Source organism: Heteronotia binoei, chromosome 4 (assembly GCF_032191835.1).
Source record: "Heteronotia binoei isolate CCM8104 ecotype False Entrance Well chromosome 4, APGP_CSIRO_Hbin_v1, whole genome shotgun sequence".
Taxonomy (NCBI): domain Eukaryota; kingdom Metazoa; phylum Chordata; class Lepidosauria; order Squamata; family Gekkonidae; genus Heteronotia; species Heteronotia binoei.
The window spans coordinates 68,825,794-68,838,671 of NC_083226.1; the positions used below are offsets into that span (position 1 = coordinate 68,825,794).

Sequence of the window (12,878 nt, forward strand, 5' to 3'; positions counted from 1 at the left end):
TTTTAGGGAGAAAGCAAACCCAGTCATATGTACATATTTTTGCTGCCTTTTTTTCCTAACAATTGTGCTTGAGCCTAATCCTAGAGAATCTATGGAACACACTGCATTCTTCCAGTGGATCCCATCATTGTATCTTGGGATCCAATTATTTTATTTATTTATTTATGAGACTTATATCCTGCCCTCCCCTGACAGGCTCAGGTTGTTTGTTATGAGAACTACTGAACCAGTTATGAGAACCACTGAACACCACTAAAATAATCTCTGGTGCTCTGTTTGTAAGTAGGATTACAGAGCCCCACCTCCCTGCCAGATAGCAGTCTTTCTTGCGGCAGGTGAAACTGTGTAGGTGGTGGTGGGAAAAGTGTCAAGATTGAAACCTGCATCAGATCAAGTGATCCAAGCTATGAAGTGGCATGGACTGTGGAGTAGTGACAACCAACATTTTTGCAGCAATCCCACCCTCAAATCCCCACCTTGAATATCCTCCTGCAGCCATGCAAAAGAGAGGCCCAAGTTAAACAGCATGCTTAAAAGATAATTTGAGATTCTTATTTCTATCTTAAAGGCCTTGATGGCAAACTTTTAATTTTGTAGAGCCATTTTAATCCTGAATAAGCAGAAGTTGGGAGTTAAGAAACTGATGCAAAATGTCACTAGCAACATGCCAGTTTCAGTTCCAGCATGTTTTCTATCATATCCATGAGGATCACAGAAAGGACAGCTCTGGCACAGACCCTGGAGCATCAAATTGAAACTCTTACTTTATAGATCTGTCTTATGATGGAGAGAGACTACCTTCGCTAAAACATTTAAGAAGTTCCTCAGTCATCTATTACATTGCTGAAGGCAAACACCTTTTCTTCCTTCAACAATACTAAAGTCCTGTTTTCGTCCTTACCAGGAAACATTTAGAACACACCTTTCACATTGTGGTAATTGTAATATAAGAAAAGCCTTGCTTGATCAGCCCAGTGCTCCTGTCTCACAAGTGACCAGCAGTTTAGTCTGAAAGGCCAGCAACAGAGAATAGAGACTGAAGCCTGATAGTGCCTCCTGAATGTGAAGGTTGCCTTTGGTCACCATGGCTAGTGGTCATTGATAATATATACTTCATGAATCTTTCTAATCCCCTTGTGGAAGTGTCTGTGCCTGTGGTCATCACTACATCCTCTGACAGTGAATTCCACATTTTAAGCACACATTGTGAAAAAGGAGTGTTGCCTCCATTGTATCACAAGTCTAATGGGAGCAAGACTTGAAGGAACTCCTAAGCCTTATAGTGCCAATGTTCTCTAAAGAAATACAGTTGTCTTCGGCCTCCTTCCTTCTCCACTGATTCCAGTAGAAGAAAGACCTAGAGAATAAAGATCCACACAACAGCTTTCATCTTTGAGGGTTGCATCATACCAATTGTAGGGTTTCCTAAAAAATGCACAATACTCCATAACCAAGAGGCCATGATAAAAAAGGGTCAGATGTTGGAAGCTGGAACTCCTTCATCTACAGGCTATATGTAGGGGTCCCAGTGTGGTGCTCATCAGGTATTTTTAGAAAATGGGCAGGGCCAGATGGGGATCTTGAGCAGCAAGGTTTCTGATAGTCCACTGGAGATCTGATTGGCTGTGCAGATCAAAATAATGTTGGTTTGATCTTTCTCCCACTCATTTTTCCGTGTCTATCTTTTACATTACCTGACTTCTCCCCTGTACTTGGGCGTTCTGTTTTTCTCCCTTCTGTAGCAGCCACTTTGTGGATAGCTCCACCTCCTGCAGTAGCCATTTTGTGGTTGTGGCTACCACCCTGTGTCCACAGGCTTAAAATTTAGTTTGCCCTCATTCAGTCAGCATGTACTGGAGAACAGTTACATTTTTAAACCTCTTTTTAGGGCAGATGTTGCATTATTTGTTGTTAATTCTGAAGGAAATAGGCTAAATTGTTTGTCATAACCTATTTTTCCTTTGCACATTATGTTTAGGAAGGTAAATATATCACTGGGAAAATCTATCTTTCTGTTTTCTAGAATATTTTGTCAACATCCAAAGCCAGTTCTTTGTCCTTATTTGTATAGTTCTCTGCTCTCTTTCTCTGCCCCATGGGTGATTGCAGACAGCCAGCTCAGGTGAGAGCCGGCTAGAAAAGGAGTGGACCGGAAGCCTCCAGACAGCACATGGCCTGCTCCCGAAACAGGGATGGGCTGCATGCACCCCGGAGGAGCCTCCAGAGCATTTGTGCACCTCCCAGCTGCTCCCCAGCCGCTTCCTGGCTAGCCAGATAGCCCGGAACTGTCTCAAAGCCACCTCAGAATTTAGGCACCACTTTATAAGTTGTAAGTGGTGCCTTTCTAAGGCAGCTTTGAACCAGCCCCAGGCGGTCTGCGGTCGGGACGGGGATGGGAGGCAGATATGCATGTGTAGATGTGCTTTTTTGGTCTGCCTGCCTCGCATTTCCGGGACAGCTTAAACCACCCATCTGTTATTACTCTATGTTTCTGTTCGTTTACTAGTGTCATTCCTAATGTCACACCATTTGCTCCTATTCTTCCTCCATTATGGCTCTCCTGACCTCCATTCTCGCCATAGCCTTGTGAGTTAAGTTGAGATGATGCTTTGGAGCTTTATATATTTTATTTTATTTTATTTTATTATTTTATTTTTTATTTTATTGGATTTATATCCTACCCTCCCCACTGAAACAGGCTCAGGACGGCTCACAACAGTAAAAGCATTTACATTTACAGGTTAAACATTAACTAATTAAAATCTTACAATAAAACAATTAAAACATTTTAAAAACAGTTTGGTGCTAATAATGATAATACATTCCAAACCTTTGTGAGCTTTATGGCTGACTAGGAATAAGGCCTGTTGTGAAGAAAAATACAATGGACTCACCCCTTGCTATCCTTGCTATCCTTGCTATCTTTCCACCCACCCAAGTGAAGGCATTCACTCCCCCCTACCTCAAGAGTTGATCTCTACCACCTGGAGAGCAGTTGTAATTCTGAGTTATCTCCAGCCCTTACCTGGAGATTGGCAACAGTGCTTCCCCATCAGGCAATGGCTGGTTTGTAGGCTGGAGTGTATGGCATTGTGCCTATCTGAAGTCCCGCCCCTCCTCAAACCCTGCCATCTCCAGGCTTCACCCCTTAAATCTCCAGGAAGTTCCTGTAATTGGCAACTCTATCTCTTTCCTTTTATCAGCCCCACTAACTTCAGCTATCCATTGCCTCCCCCTTCCTGCAGCCTATATATAGGAAAAGGACAGTCTTTCTCCACAGTGTGCGTGTGGGGGGACCAAAACACTTAAATCATTCTTCTCTTTCCCCTGTGATCTACGCAACAACCCTGTGTGGTAGGTTAGGCTGATAGTCTGTGACTGGTCCAAAATCACCCAGCTTCCACAGCAAGATCCTGGGTCTGGCAGACCCTGTTCTGAAGCCCTAACTCCTATGCCCTCTTAAACTCCACCACAGAATCTCCAGGGATTTCCCACCAACCTGGAACTGGCAGCCATAGTCAGGATTGCCCCCAATAGTGATACCTTTCAGACCAACAGTCTCTCTCTGATAGTGTTGTTTTTCTTAAGCACAGGACTTCAATCTTTCTGTCTTGCTTTCCCTCCCTCCCTTTCTGTATCTGGTTTGCTGTCAGGGGACACCATTCCCCCCTCCATCTCTGGCTCTTTCTCTTCCAGAGGAGGAGAGGGAGGGGCTCTCAGCCAATTAAGGGAAGGCATTTCTCTGGCTCTTAACTTCTTCCTCCCTCCCTTAGCCAATCAAAGGAAGGGGTTCTTTCTCTCCTCTGCAAAGCAGTGTTTCAGGCGGGTCAGCCAGTGGGAGGAGAGTATGCAGAGCCAGCAACTGCCAGAACCAAGGTTGGTTGCCTTTTACTGACAGAATCAACTTGGCTGGCTAGCAACAGTCACTCAGATGGGAGAGAAAAGCAGACTCAACCAATGACATGCAGTTACTATTGATTTATGGTTTGACAGGCCAAAGGTTGATGCAGTACAATCCCAACCAATGAGGGAGCTTGGTTTTATATATATTAAAAACATATGCAAACAAACACACACACATACATATATATATACAAACAAACACAGCTACCCACCTGAAGCATAGTGGATAGTGAGACCTGTATTTAAATTATATATGTATGCTTCTGTTTTTGTCTCAAGTTTTTGTCTCAAGTAGCAGAACAAAGTTTGAGTCCAGTGGCATATTTAAGACTAATGAAGTGTTATACAAGGTATACGCATTTGTATGTATGCGCACTTTTTCAGATACACTTTTGAAGAAGTGTGCATGCACACAAAAGCTTATATCTTGATTAAAACTTGTTTGGTCCTAAGGGTGCCACTATCTGCTATGCTGACTCTTGTATCCTTATCCCAAAGTCTTATTCTAATATCCTCAACTGCCATAGGGGTTCTGTTGTCTTTAACAATTCTACCCATTCTCCCCTTGTAGCCTGTTAGACATGAAACTACCTCTCAAAATACCTTTGTTATGCCATTTATCTTTTCCTAAAAGTCGTTCCCTTTTCTGCATACCACTGTATATGCCCAGCCTTAATTCCAAGCTACAGTGAAGTGTGAGCATGTGTAAATGCATTTGGTCACTTTCTTTGTTCCCTTCCTATTATGAAGTTTTAGATCTTAATCTCACTTTCCTTTTGTAAGATAAATAATAACAAGTCACAAGCGAAAAAGCTTTAATTGAATTATATGACATGTAGTATGTTACTTCCTCTTATTTATAGGGAATGGAGAAGACCTTGGATATATTCAATATTACCTTGGCAAGACAACAGGCAGAAGTTCAGGTAAACGTTTTAATACAGAGCAGCTGTTTGTTCTGAATTTTTTTTTTTTGGAGCTCATGAGTTGTTTTAGCTCTTTAATGTTAAAGCTTTTATTCTGCCCTAGCTTGGGTATAGAGGCAAACAAAATCCTTACCCAAAATGATGACAAAAATCAGCCTTCAGTGTAATAATTTCTGTGTATTTATTTCAAATACTGCAATGTATAAAATTTATCAATCTTGGCATCTCCTTTCAGGTATCTAATTGTATAGTCTGTAACCTTGTCAAGTTAATAGTTATTTAATTTTACTCATTTTTTGCAGTTCTTTTAAAAAATGGTTGACATTATGTAGTGTTGCTAAAGTAGCAGTTCTATTTCACTGCTGGCCATTCTTCTACTTTTCAGCACAGATTCCTTAGACAAGAGTTTGCTATCTGGATCCTCCAGAAGTCCCACCTTCTGCTGGACTTTTCAAGCCTTACCCAATTTCTCTTTGCATCTGTTCCTGTTACTACTACTACTACTACCACCACCACTACTACTACTACTAATAATAATTTTGTCCTGTTATTTTTATTACAGGTGGCTAAGGCTGGATTAAGAATATTCAGGCCAGGAATGAAACAAGATGACGAAGAGTCTAAAGGCTGGTTTAGTTGGATGTGGGGATGGTCTGGAGGCAGTGGCAAAGAAAAAGTACAAGAATCAAAAGGTGCAAATATGCCTTTTGGCATTGCATTACTTCAGAACTATAGGTTTTCTAGAAAAAAAGTATATGTTATAATGGGCATTTTAATTCATTTTCTCTTAGTTGTAACTGACCACATTCGAGGAATTCTTCTGTTCCTTTTGCAACACAGCGAAGGTATTGGATTTATATCCCTCCCTCCACTCGGAATCTCAGAGCAGCTCACAATCTCCTTTATCTTCCTCCCCCACAACAGACACCCTGTGAGGTGGGTAGGGCTGAGAGGGCTCTCACAGCAGCTGCCCTTTCAAGGACAACCTCTGCCAGAGCTATGGCTGGCCCAAGGCCATTCCAGCAGGTGCAAGTGGAGGAGTGGGGAATCAAACTCGGTTCTCCCAGATAAGTGTCTGCACACTTAACCACTACACCAACTGAACCAAGCATATACAAAATAGACCATTTTAATAGGTACAGAAAACCAGTAGGATGTTTTGTTCAATTTATTTTTTTTAAATAACAGTCAGAATTGAGCATGCTTTATATTGTACTTTTTATTTTACAAAGCTGCTCATTCAGAAGTAGTTTTTTCAATATAGTTGCTGTGTAAGTGGGGAAAACTTTATATACATATTGAAAATAAGTATATGAGCAGCCAGAAAAATATTTTCTCAAGAAGTTCATTGAGTGCAGGTTAGTGTTGCCATACTGAAGTGAGATGATCAGAACTAGGAAGTTAGGGACACATGAAGCAGCTTTTAAACAAGTCACACCTTTGGTCCAGCCAATACACTATCTAACTTGAGTGATAATCTCTGTAAAGTCTCAGAACTGCCACCTGAGGTGATTCAGGTAGACTCTGGAACCTTGCATATTGAAAGCATGTACTTTAGTGATGAATAGTAACTTTTCCCAAAGAAAGTAAATTCCCTGAAAAAGCTGTTTTTTCTCTTTTTGATGACTTAGTAATTACGTGAATTAACATAACAATTTACATACCTCTAACCACTAAAAGTTTAGTCTGCATCATGTGCACAACCATTTTTAATACAACCTGAGGACTGGAAGGAACTTGAAGGTTCTAATTCAGCCTTCATGATAACATGGGAGTTTTTAGGTATTAATCCACAATAATTTTCCTTTGGAATAATCCATGATATTCTGTCAGCCTTTACCCCACCTTTGGCTGCATCTTGGGCCACAAATATTATGGCTGGGGCCATTTCTTATCTAGCCCCTGACACTGCAAGCACCACTTTGAAGATACTTTTGCTGCTTCACTGTCTACTTGGCAGTTTGCCCTGCCCTTAGTGAGAGGTGGTCTCAACAACACAGTTGGAGGATCTGAGGAAAGTCTCTGGTCTCCCTGGCCCAACCAAATCTGCTTGGGGGACAAAGCCCTAATAAGAAGGAGCCACGGTGTATAAACTGAGGCAAATTAAACATCTAGATTGCCTACAACATCTGAGCCGATGAACATTACACTGTGTCTGTTAATTCTAGTAAACATCTTGTGGGAGTTTTCCCCAACTTCATTGCACACTGCACTTTAACCAGGCACATACTGCACTTTACATTGTAGTGCACTTTATTGGTGTATATCGCACTTTTCCATCATGATGCACTTTATTAGATGCCTTCTACCTGCCCATTATTGATGCTGCTAAATTAAAATTGGAAATTATTGAATGCTGCTAACTTAATATTGAAAATTAATTGTGGTGTTAATTTGAATAAATGTATGAAATTTTATTATAGTTAGTAGAATTGGAATGGGATTTATTACTAATCTAAATTGATGTATGTTGTTTAATTAGAATTGAGACCTTGTAATAGCTGCTGAAATATTGGATTTAATTAATTGCTAATTAATTTGAGGATTGCAAATTGGGGTTGGGTATATATAGTACTAATTGGTAACTATAGGGGTTAATTTTAGTATATTTAGTGATAGGGTTCAATTCTAGACAGAGTACTGTTAGATTAGATTAAAAGACTAGTTAATTAATAGTGGGCGTAGTTTTGGGATCAGGTGTTAGGGTTAATATAGGGGTGTTATATCTTGCTACTGGTCTGTGGCTGTGCGAAGACCAGCTCCATGACAAGATTAGGCCAGGGGATTCCAGTACTCCTGGGGAGGGGAAAGTACAGCAGTGGAAACAGGCATAACTACAAGGAAAGGAGACCGAGACATAGGAATGCTTGTTCTTCTTCCAGCCTGCATCCCATCCCAAAGATGGTAGGTAGAGGGGCCTAGATGGGAAAGACTCGCTTCCGTCCTTAGTGTTATGCAATGCCAGATCCATCAATAAGACCACAGTTCTAAGGGACTTCCTGCTAGAGTAGGAGATGGATCTGGCTTGTTTGACTGAAACTTGGTTGCGAGATAGGGAGACAGTAGCTCTCTCCCAGGTTGCTTCCCCCAGGTTTTCAGTCCTTCATCAATCACAGACAAGCAGGGGGGAGGGATGGCGTTGTTCATATGGCAGGCTTGCTCCTTCTGGGCGCTTCCATCCCCAGAGACGACCAGCGTTGAGTGTGTCAGCCTGGGTTCTTTTCCTAGGAGGCAGAGCTGAAGAAGAGCTGCTGCCAGGGAGAGATCCTCACCCTGTGAGAATGACAGCCTTGGCTGAGATGTAAATTAGATGCAAAACAAAGACAGCAAAATTTTGAAATCTCTGCTTGGTAGAGAGATAAGACATCATAATGGTGGTCCTTAGGTAGCCGTGAGTAATAGTGGACACATGATGCTGTCGCTCCTTAAACCCCCTCCTGATATGCACTAGAACTGAAGGCAAATTCAACAACAAAAGGCTTCCCTACCTAAAGATAGCTGCTGAAGTCAACGAATACGCGGCTACCAAAAAGCAAAAGAGCCCTCTCACCCCAAAATTGAGATCAGAAAACCCAGCCTGTAAAACAGCCAGGAAACAAAACGGAGCAAAACAAAATGGCGGCTGAAAAATCGGGTGGCTCAGAAACGGCGGAGGAAACTCCCATGGAAGCCTCCACAATAAAGACACTACAGGATACCATACAAAAGTCTGTCCACTCATCCTTCCAAAGTTCCTTTATAGAAATGGAAGCCACACTGCTAAAGACTTTAACAGAAAAAAATTGAAACCAACAACACAGAAGCTACAGGAGATATCGGATGCTCTAACTCTTACAGCAAAGACTGCAGAATCAGCCATGAATCTAAGCATGATTCTTAAAGACGACTGCAAACAAACACAAGAGGACATAGTGACTATGAAAGACAGAATGGTTACACTGGAATCAACGGTAAGACAGAATAATTTAAAATTCAGGGGGCTGGAGGAAGGAATAGAACAAGACTCAGATATAACTGACTTTATGTCCCAATGGCTCTCCTCAATACTCCATGTTGATAAATTCTTCCCAAAAGCAATTATCAAGGCATACAGACTGGGTGCCATCAAAGCAGCAAACATGCCCTTTCCTAGAAAAGTTCTGATAACTCTGCAGGACTTAAGTATCAGAAATGCATTAATGCAGGTGGCAAGAGAAAAAGGCTTTCTGGATTACAAAGGTGCACATGTACTAGTCCTTCCTGATGTACCAGCAGAGGCACTCAACATCAGAAAATCCTTGAAGCCAGTCACCAAACGTCTACAAGAAGCCCAAATAAAATATCAATAGAACCCAACAGGAAAACTCTGTTTGCTGTCAAGGCAAGACTTTCCAGGCACATAATGAGCAGTCGGGACAGCTACTACTCAAAGCTTTAAAACTGAACATTAACCCAGAACAAGCCCCAAAAAGGAAACAAAAGAAAATTGTCATTTTCTTCATCTCCATTGAAGTCGAACAACATTCCAGGATAGAGAGCTCCAGTCAAATTAAAAACATGTCTGTGTCTGTATACCAGCTGTGGGTCAACAGGAGGTAAATTAAGTTTATAATATGGTTTTGTCATCATTGGTTTTTTGGTTGGCAAGATGAAAAAGTTGGAGGGTGGAATGACAGAATGTTATTTGTTGTATTAAAGGTTAAAAGGCAGTTAGGGTTACTTTAATACATAGTGCTATAAATGCAAAACTTTTCATGGTCTGACAGATTTTATCTAATAAAAAACATTATAATCCCAAAATACCTTTTCCTTTTTTCCCATCTACTTACCAAAACTTACACTAAATAAGTGGCAATCAGGCCTCAACAAATTTCTGTGGTCATAGAAAAGATCAAGAATTAGAATAAACCCCCTAACTCAACCTTCATCACACGGAGGAATGGATTGCCCCAATTTAACAACCTATTACAATGCAACCCTACTTTCACAAATTACTAAATATATAATAGGGAAATCACAAACAGACTGGGACCAGATTGAGGCAACATATTTAACACCATATCATGTCTCAGACGTGGAATAACAGGAAAAGGAAAGGAAAGGTCCCCTGTACAAGCACCAGTCACTTCCGACTCTGGGGTGACGTTGCTTTCATAGTGTTTTCATGGCAGACATTTTACGGTGTGGTTTGCCATTGCCTTCCCCAGTCTTTTACACTTTCCCCCCAACAAGCTGGGTACTCAACCCAACCTCAGAAGGATGGAAGGCTGAGTCAACCTTGGGCTGATTACCTGAATCCAGCTTCTGCTGGACTCGAATTCAGCTCGTGAGCAGAGAGTTCAGACCACAGTACTGCAGTACTGCCGCTTTACCACTCTGTGCCATGGGGCCGCTCTATGGAATAACAACCTACTATTTAAAGCTGACTATAAAAATAATCTTTTTTTACACCCCTTACTTACCTTTTGGAGATATAAATGAAGTAAATTAGTCCCTGAAATATCAAGATACTCTTCATTCTTGAATCAGAGTTGGTTTCCGCCTGGACATATGAATTATGAATACCTAAAATGGAGAACAAAAAGGTTATTATAGACTAATAGACCTATGTACCAACAACACCCTCCTCGACAAAACTCAAATGGAAAAGAAATTCAACTATGAGATTAAATGGTTCCAATACCTACAGGTTAGAGACATGTTTTACTCAGCTAAAGTGAAGGAAGCTTTTAAATGCCCATTAACAGACTATGAAAATTTCATCAAGAACCTCAAAGAAAATACTCTCTAAAATGTACAAGTTACTCCAACATCTTTTTGACAAACAAGAATTTCAATATCAAAAGAGGTGGACTGCCAAAAGGTTATACCCGATCACCAATGGGAAATAATTTGGAGTTCTTATTGTAATAAATCAAACGTTTTCAACTTAAAGTTTCAATTTCATAAGACTTTGCTACGATGGTATTGGTCTCCCAAAAAAGTATGCAAAATATTTCCTTTAGTAGACCCGCTCTGCAAGAAGTTCTGTGGAGAGCAATCTGACTTTTTCCATGGTTGGTGGAAATGTAAATTTATTGCCACATTTTGGCAATAAATTAAAGAGCAAATAAATTTAATCACCCAAATAGACCTTCCATTGGAACCTGACATATTTCTACTCCATAATTGGTTAGATCCGAAAGTGAGATCTAGCACTGTACAACTGGTCCACATTTTAATAGCAACAGTGAGACTTATTATTGCAACCTGGTGGATGGGCAAAAGTATACCAACAATGGACATGTGGCACCAAAGGGTATGAGAAACCTTTATTTTAATAAAAATAGCATATAACTCCTATGATATAACATATGAACAATATGAAAAGCACATGGTATCAGTGTGGTTCCCTTTGGTTTCTTACTTTTACAAAAAAGATATTCTTCCTAGAAAACATTATTACAAAAAACTGATATATTTGTAAAGTGTCTGACTTATTGAACAAAATGTAAGATGTTTATCTTTCTTAGCTGTTTTATTTTTGGTTAGTATGATTTATTGTTTAGTTTTGAACGAGACGATAACAGTTGATGATGCCTCGATTATGCCTTTTATATATATTGTATGTTTTGAAATGACCAATAAAGACAATTTATAAAATTGAAAAAACAAAGTGTGTCAGCCTGGTATGGGATGTCGGGGAAAGGTTGGCAGTTTGGCTGGTGTATTGTCTGTCGAATTGTGGTTTTAATATTATCTAGAGCCAGTTTGATGTAGTGGTTAAGTGTGCGGACTCTTATCTCGGAGAACTGGGTTTGGTTCTCCACTCCTCCACTTGCAGCTGCTGGAATGGCCTTGGATCAGCCATAACTATCGTAGAGTTGTCCTTGAAAGGGCAACTTATGGGAGAGCTCTCTCAGCCCCACCCACCTCACCGGGTGTCTATTGTGGGGGAGGAAGGTAAAGGAGATTGTGAGCCACTCTGAGATTCAGAGTATAGGGGGGGTATTAATCCAATGTCGTCTTCTTCTATTGATATTGTTTTATGTTAGATTGTTACATTTTTATGATGCCATCTTTGGTTTATTAGCCGCACTGAGCCTGCTTGCGGGGAGGGTGGGATATAAATAGAAAATAAATAAATAATTCTGATTACAGTACTGTGAGAACAGTTACAGAAAGCACACTGGTTATATAAGCAATTATCTGGGTGTGCAGCATTTTACAGAGGAACGCAAGTAAAACAGGCAAGTTTAGGTCTGAAGGAATTTACAATCAGATGTTTTTGTGATAATTCCCCAATGTTAATGACTGAACAACTAGAGAAGTATTTTTAAATAAATTTGATAGCTCAAGCAGGTACTCATGCATCATGTTTGATCAGATATTTTAGGTTTATGAGAAGAGCTGAAATTCTTATAAATTCACAGATGTAACAAAAACATGAAACTTGTGAGTGATGGCTTTTGCCTGATCTTCTGTACCATATAAGCTGTAAGCCATTCTGTGATATAACATATAATGCTTATTTATTACACAGACTTTTAAAGGAAACATTTCATATTGATAAGGCAAATCATCTCGACATTATAATCACAACATGTAAAGTTGTGATTATTGGATACTGATCTCAGCTATTCCCTAATTTTGCTTTCATTGTCTCTAAGAGACTTATGTATCTCCGCTTTGCTTTCCATTGAGTTTTAATGCCCCTCTTTAAAGTTACACAGTGAAATTTCAATGGAGAGTGCATACAGGGATATTAATTTTTTTAAATCAACGAAACCTCTAAAAGTGTAGGTTTAAGATATCTTTTATTGGCAAAAATGGCTATAAACAAAGACCCTTGCAGCTCCCTCTAAAAGTTTTAAAAGTACTATAATTCAGCAATTTTTCATCCAGTCTTTCTGAAATAGTGTGTCAGTAGTGAGCTTTCTAAAGAAATTCTGCATAGCATACTTCATATTAAGCAGATAAATTTTTAAGAAATGTAATTTTGGTTTTATAGTGGTAGAACACTGAAAATGAACAAAGGACACCACTCTTCCACCTCAGAACCACCCTTATTACTTTGTTATCCACTGACTT

General features: G+C 40.0%; 1 protein-coding gene across 2 annotated transcripts in view; it reads left to right on the plus strand.

The window, feature by feature from the left end:
• The window catches only part of VPS13A (vacuolar protein sorting 13 homolog A), a 313,415-nt gene that overhangs the window by 35,543 nt on the left and 264,994 nt on the right, over window positions 1-12,878 (plus strand). For both annotated transcript variants that reach the window (XM_060237484.1, XM_060237485.1), the window contains exons 14-15: window positions 4,767-4,829; window positions 5,392-5,521. In XM_060237484.1, coding sequence (XP_060093467.1) covers window positions 4,767-4,829; window positions 5,392-5,521 — 193 coding nt within the window. The remainder of the gene's footprint in view (window positions 1-4,766; window positions 4,830-5,391; window positions 5,522-12,878) is intronic.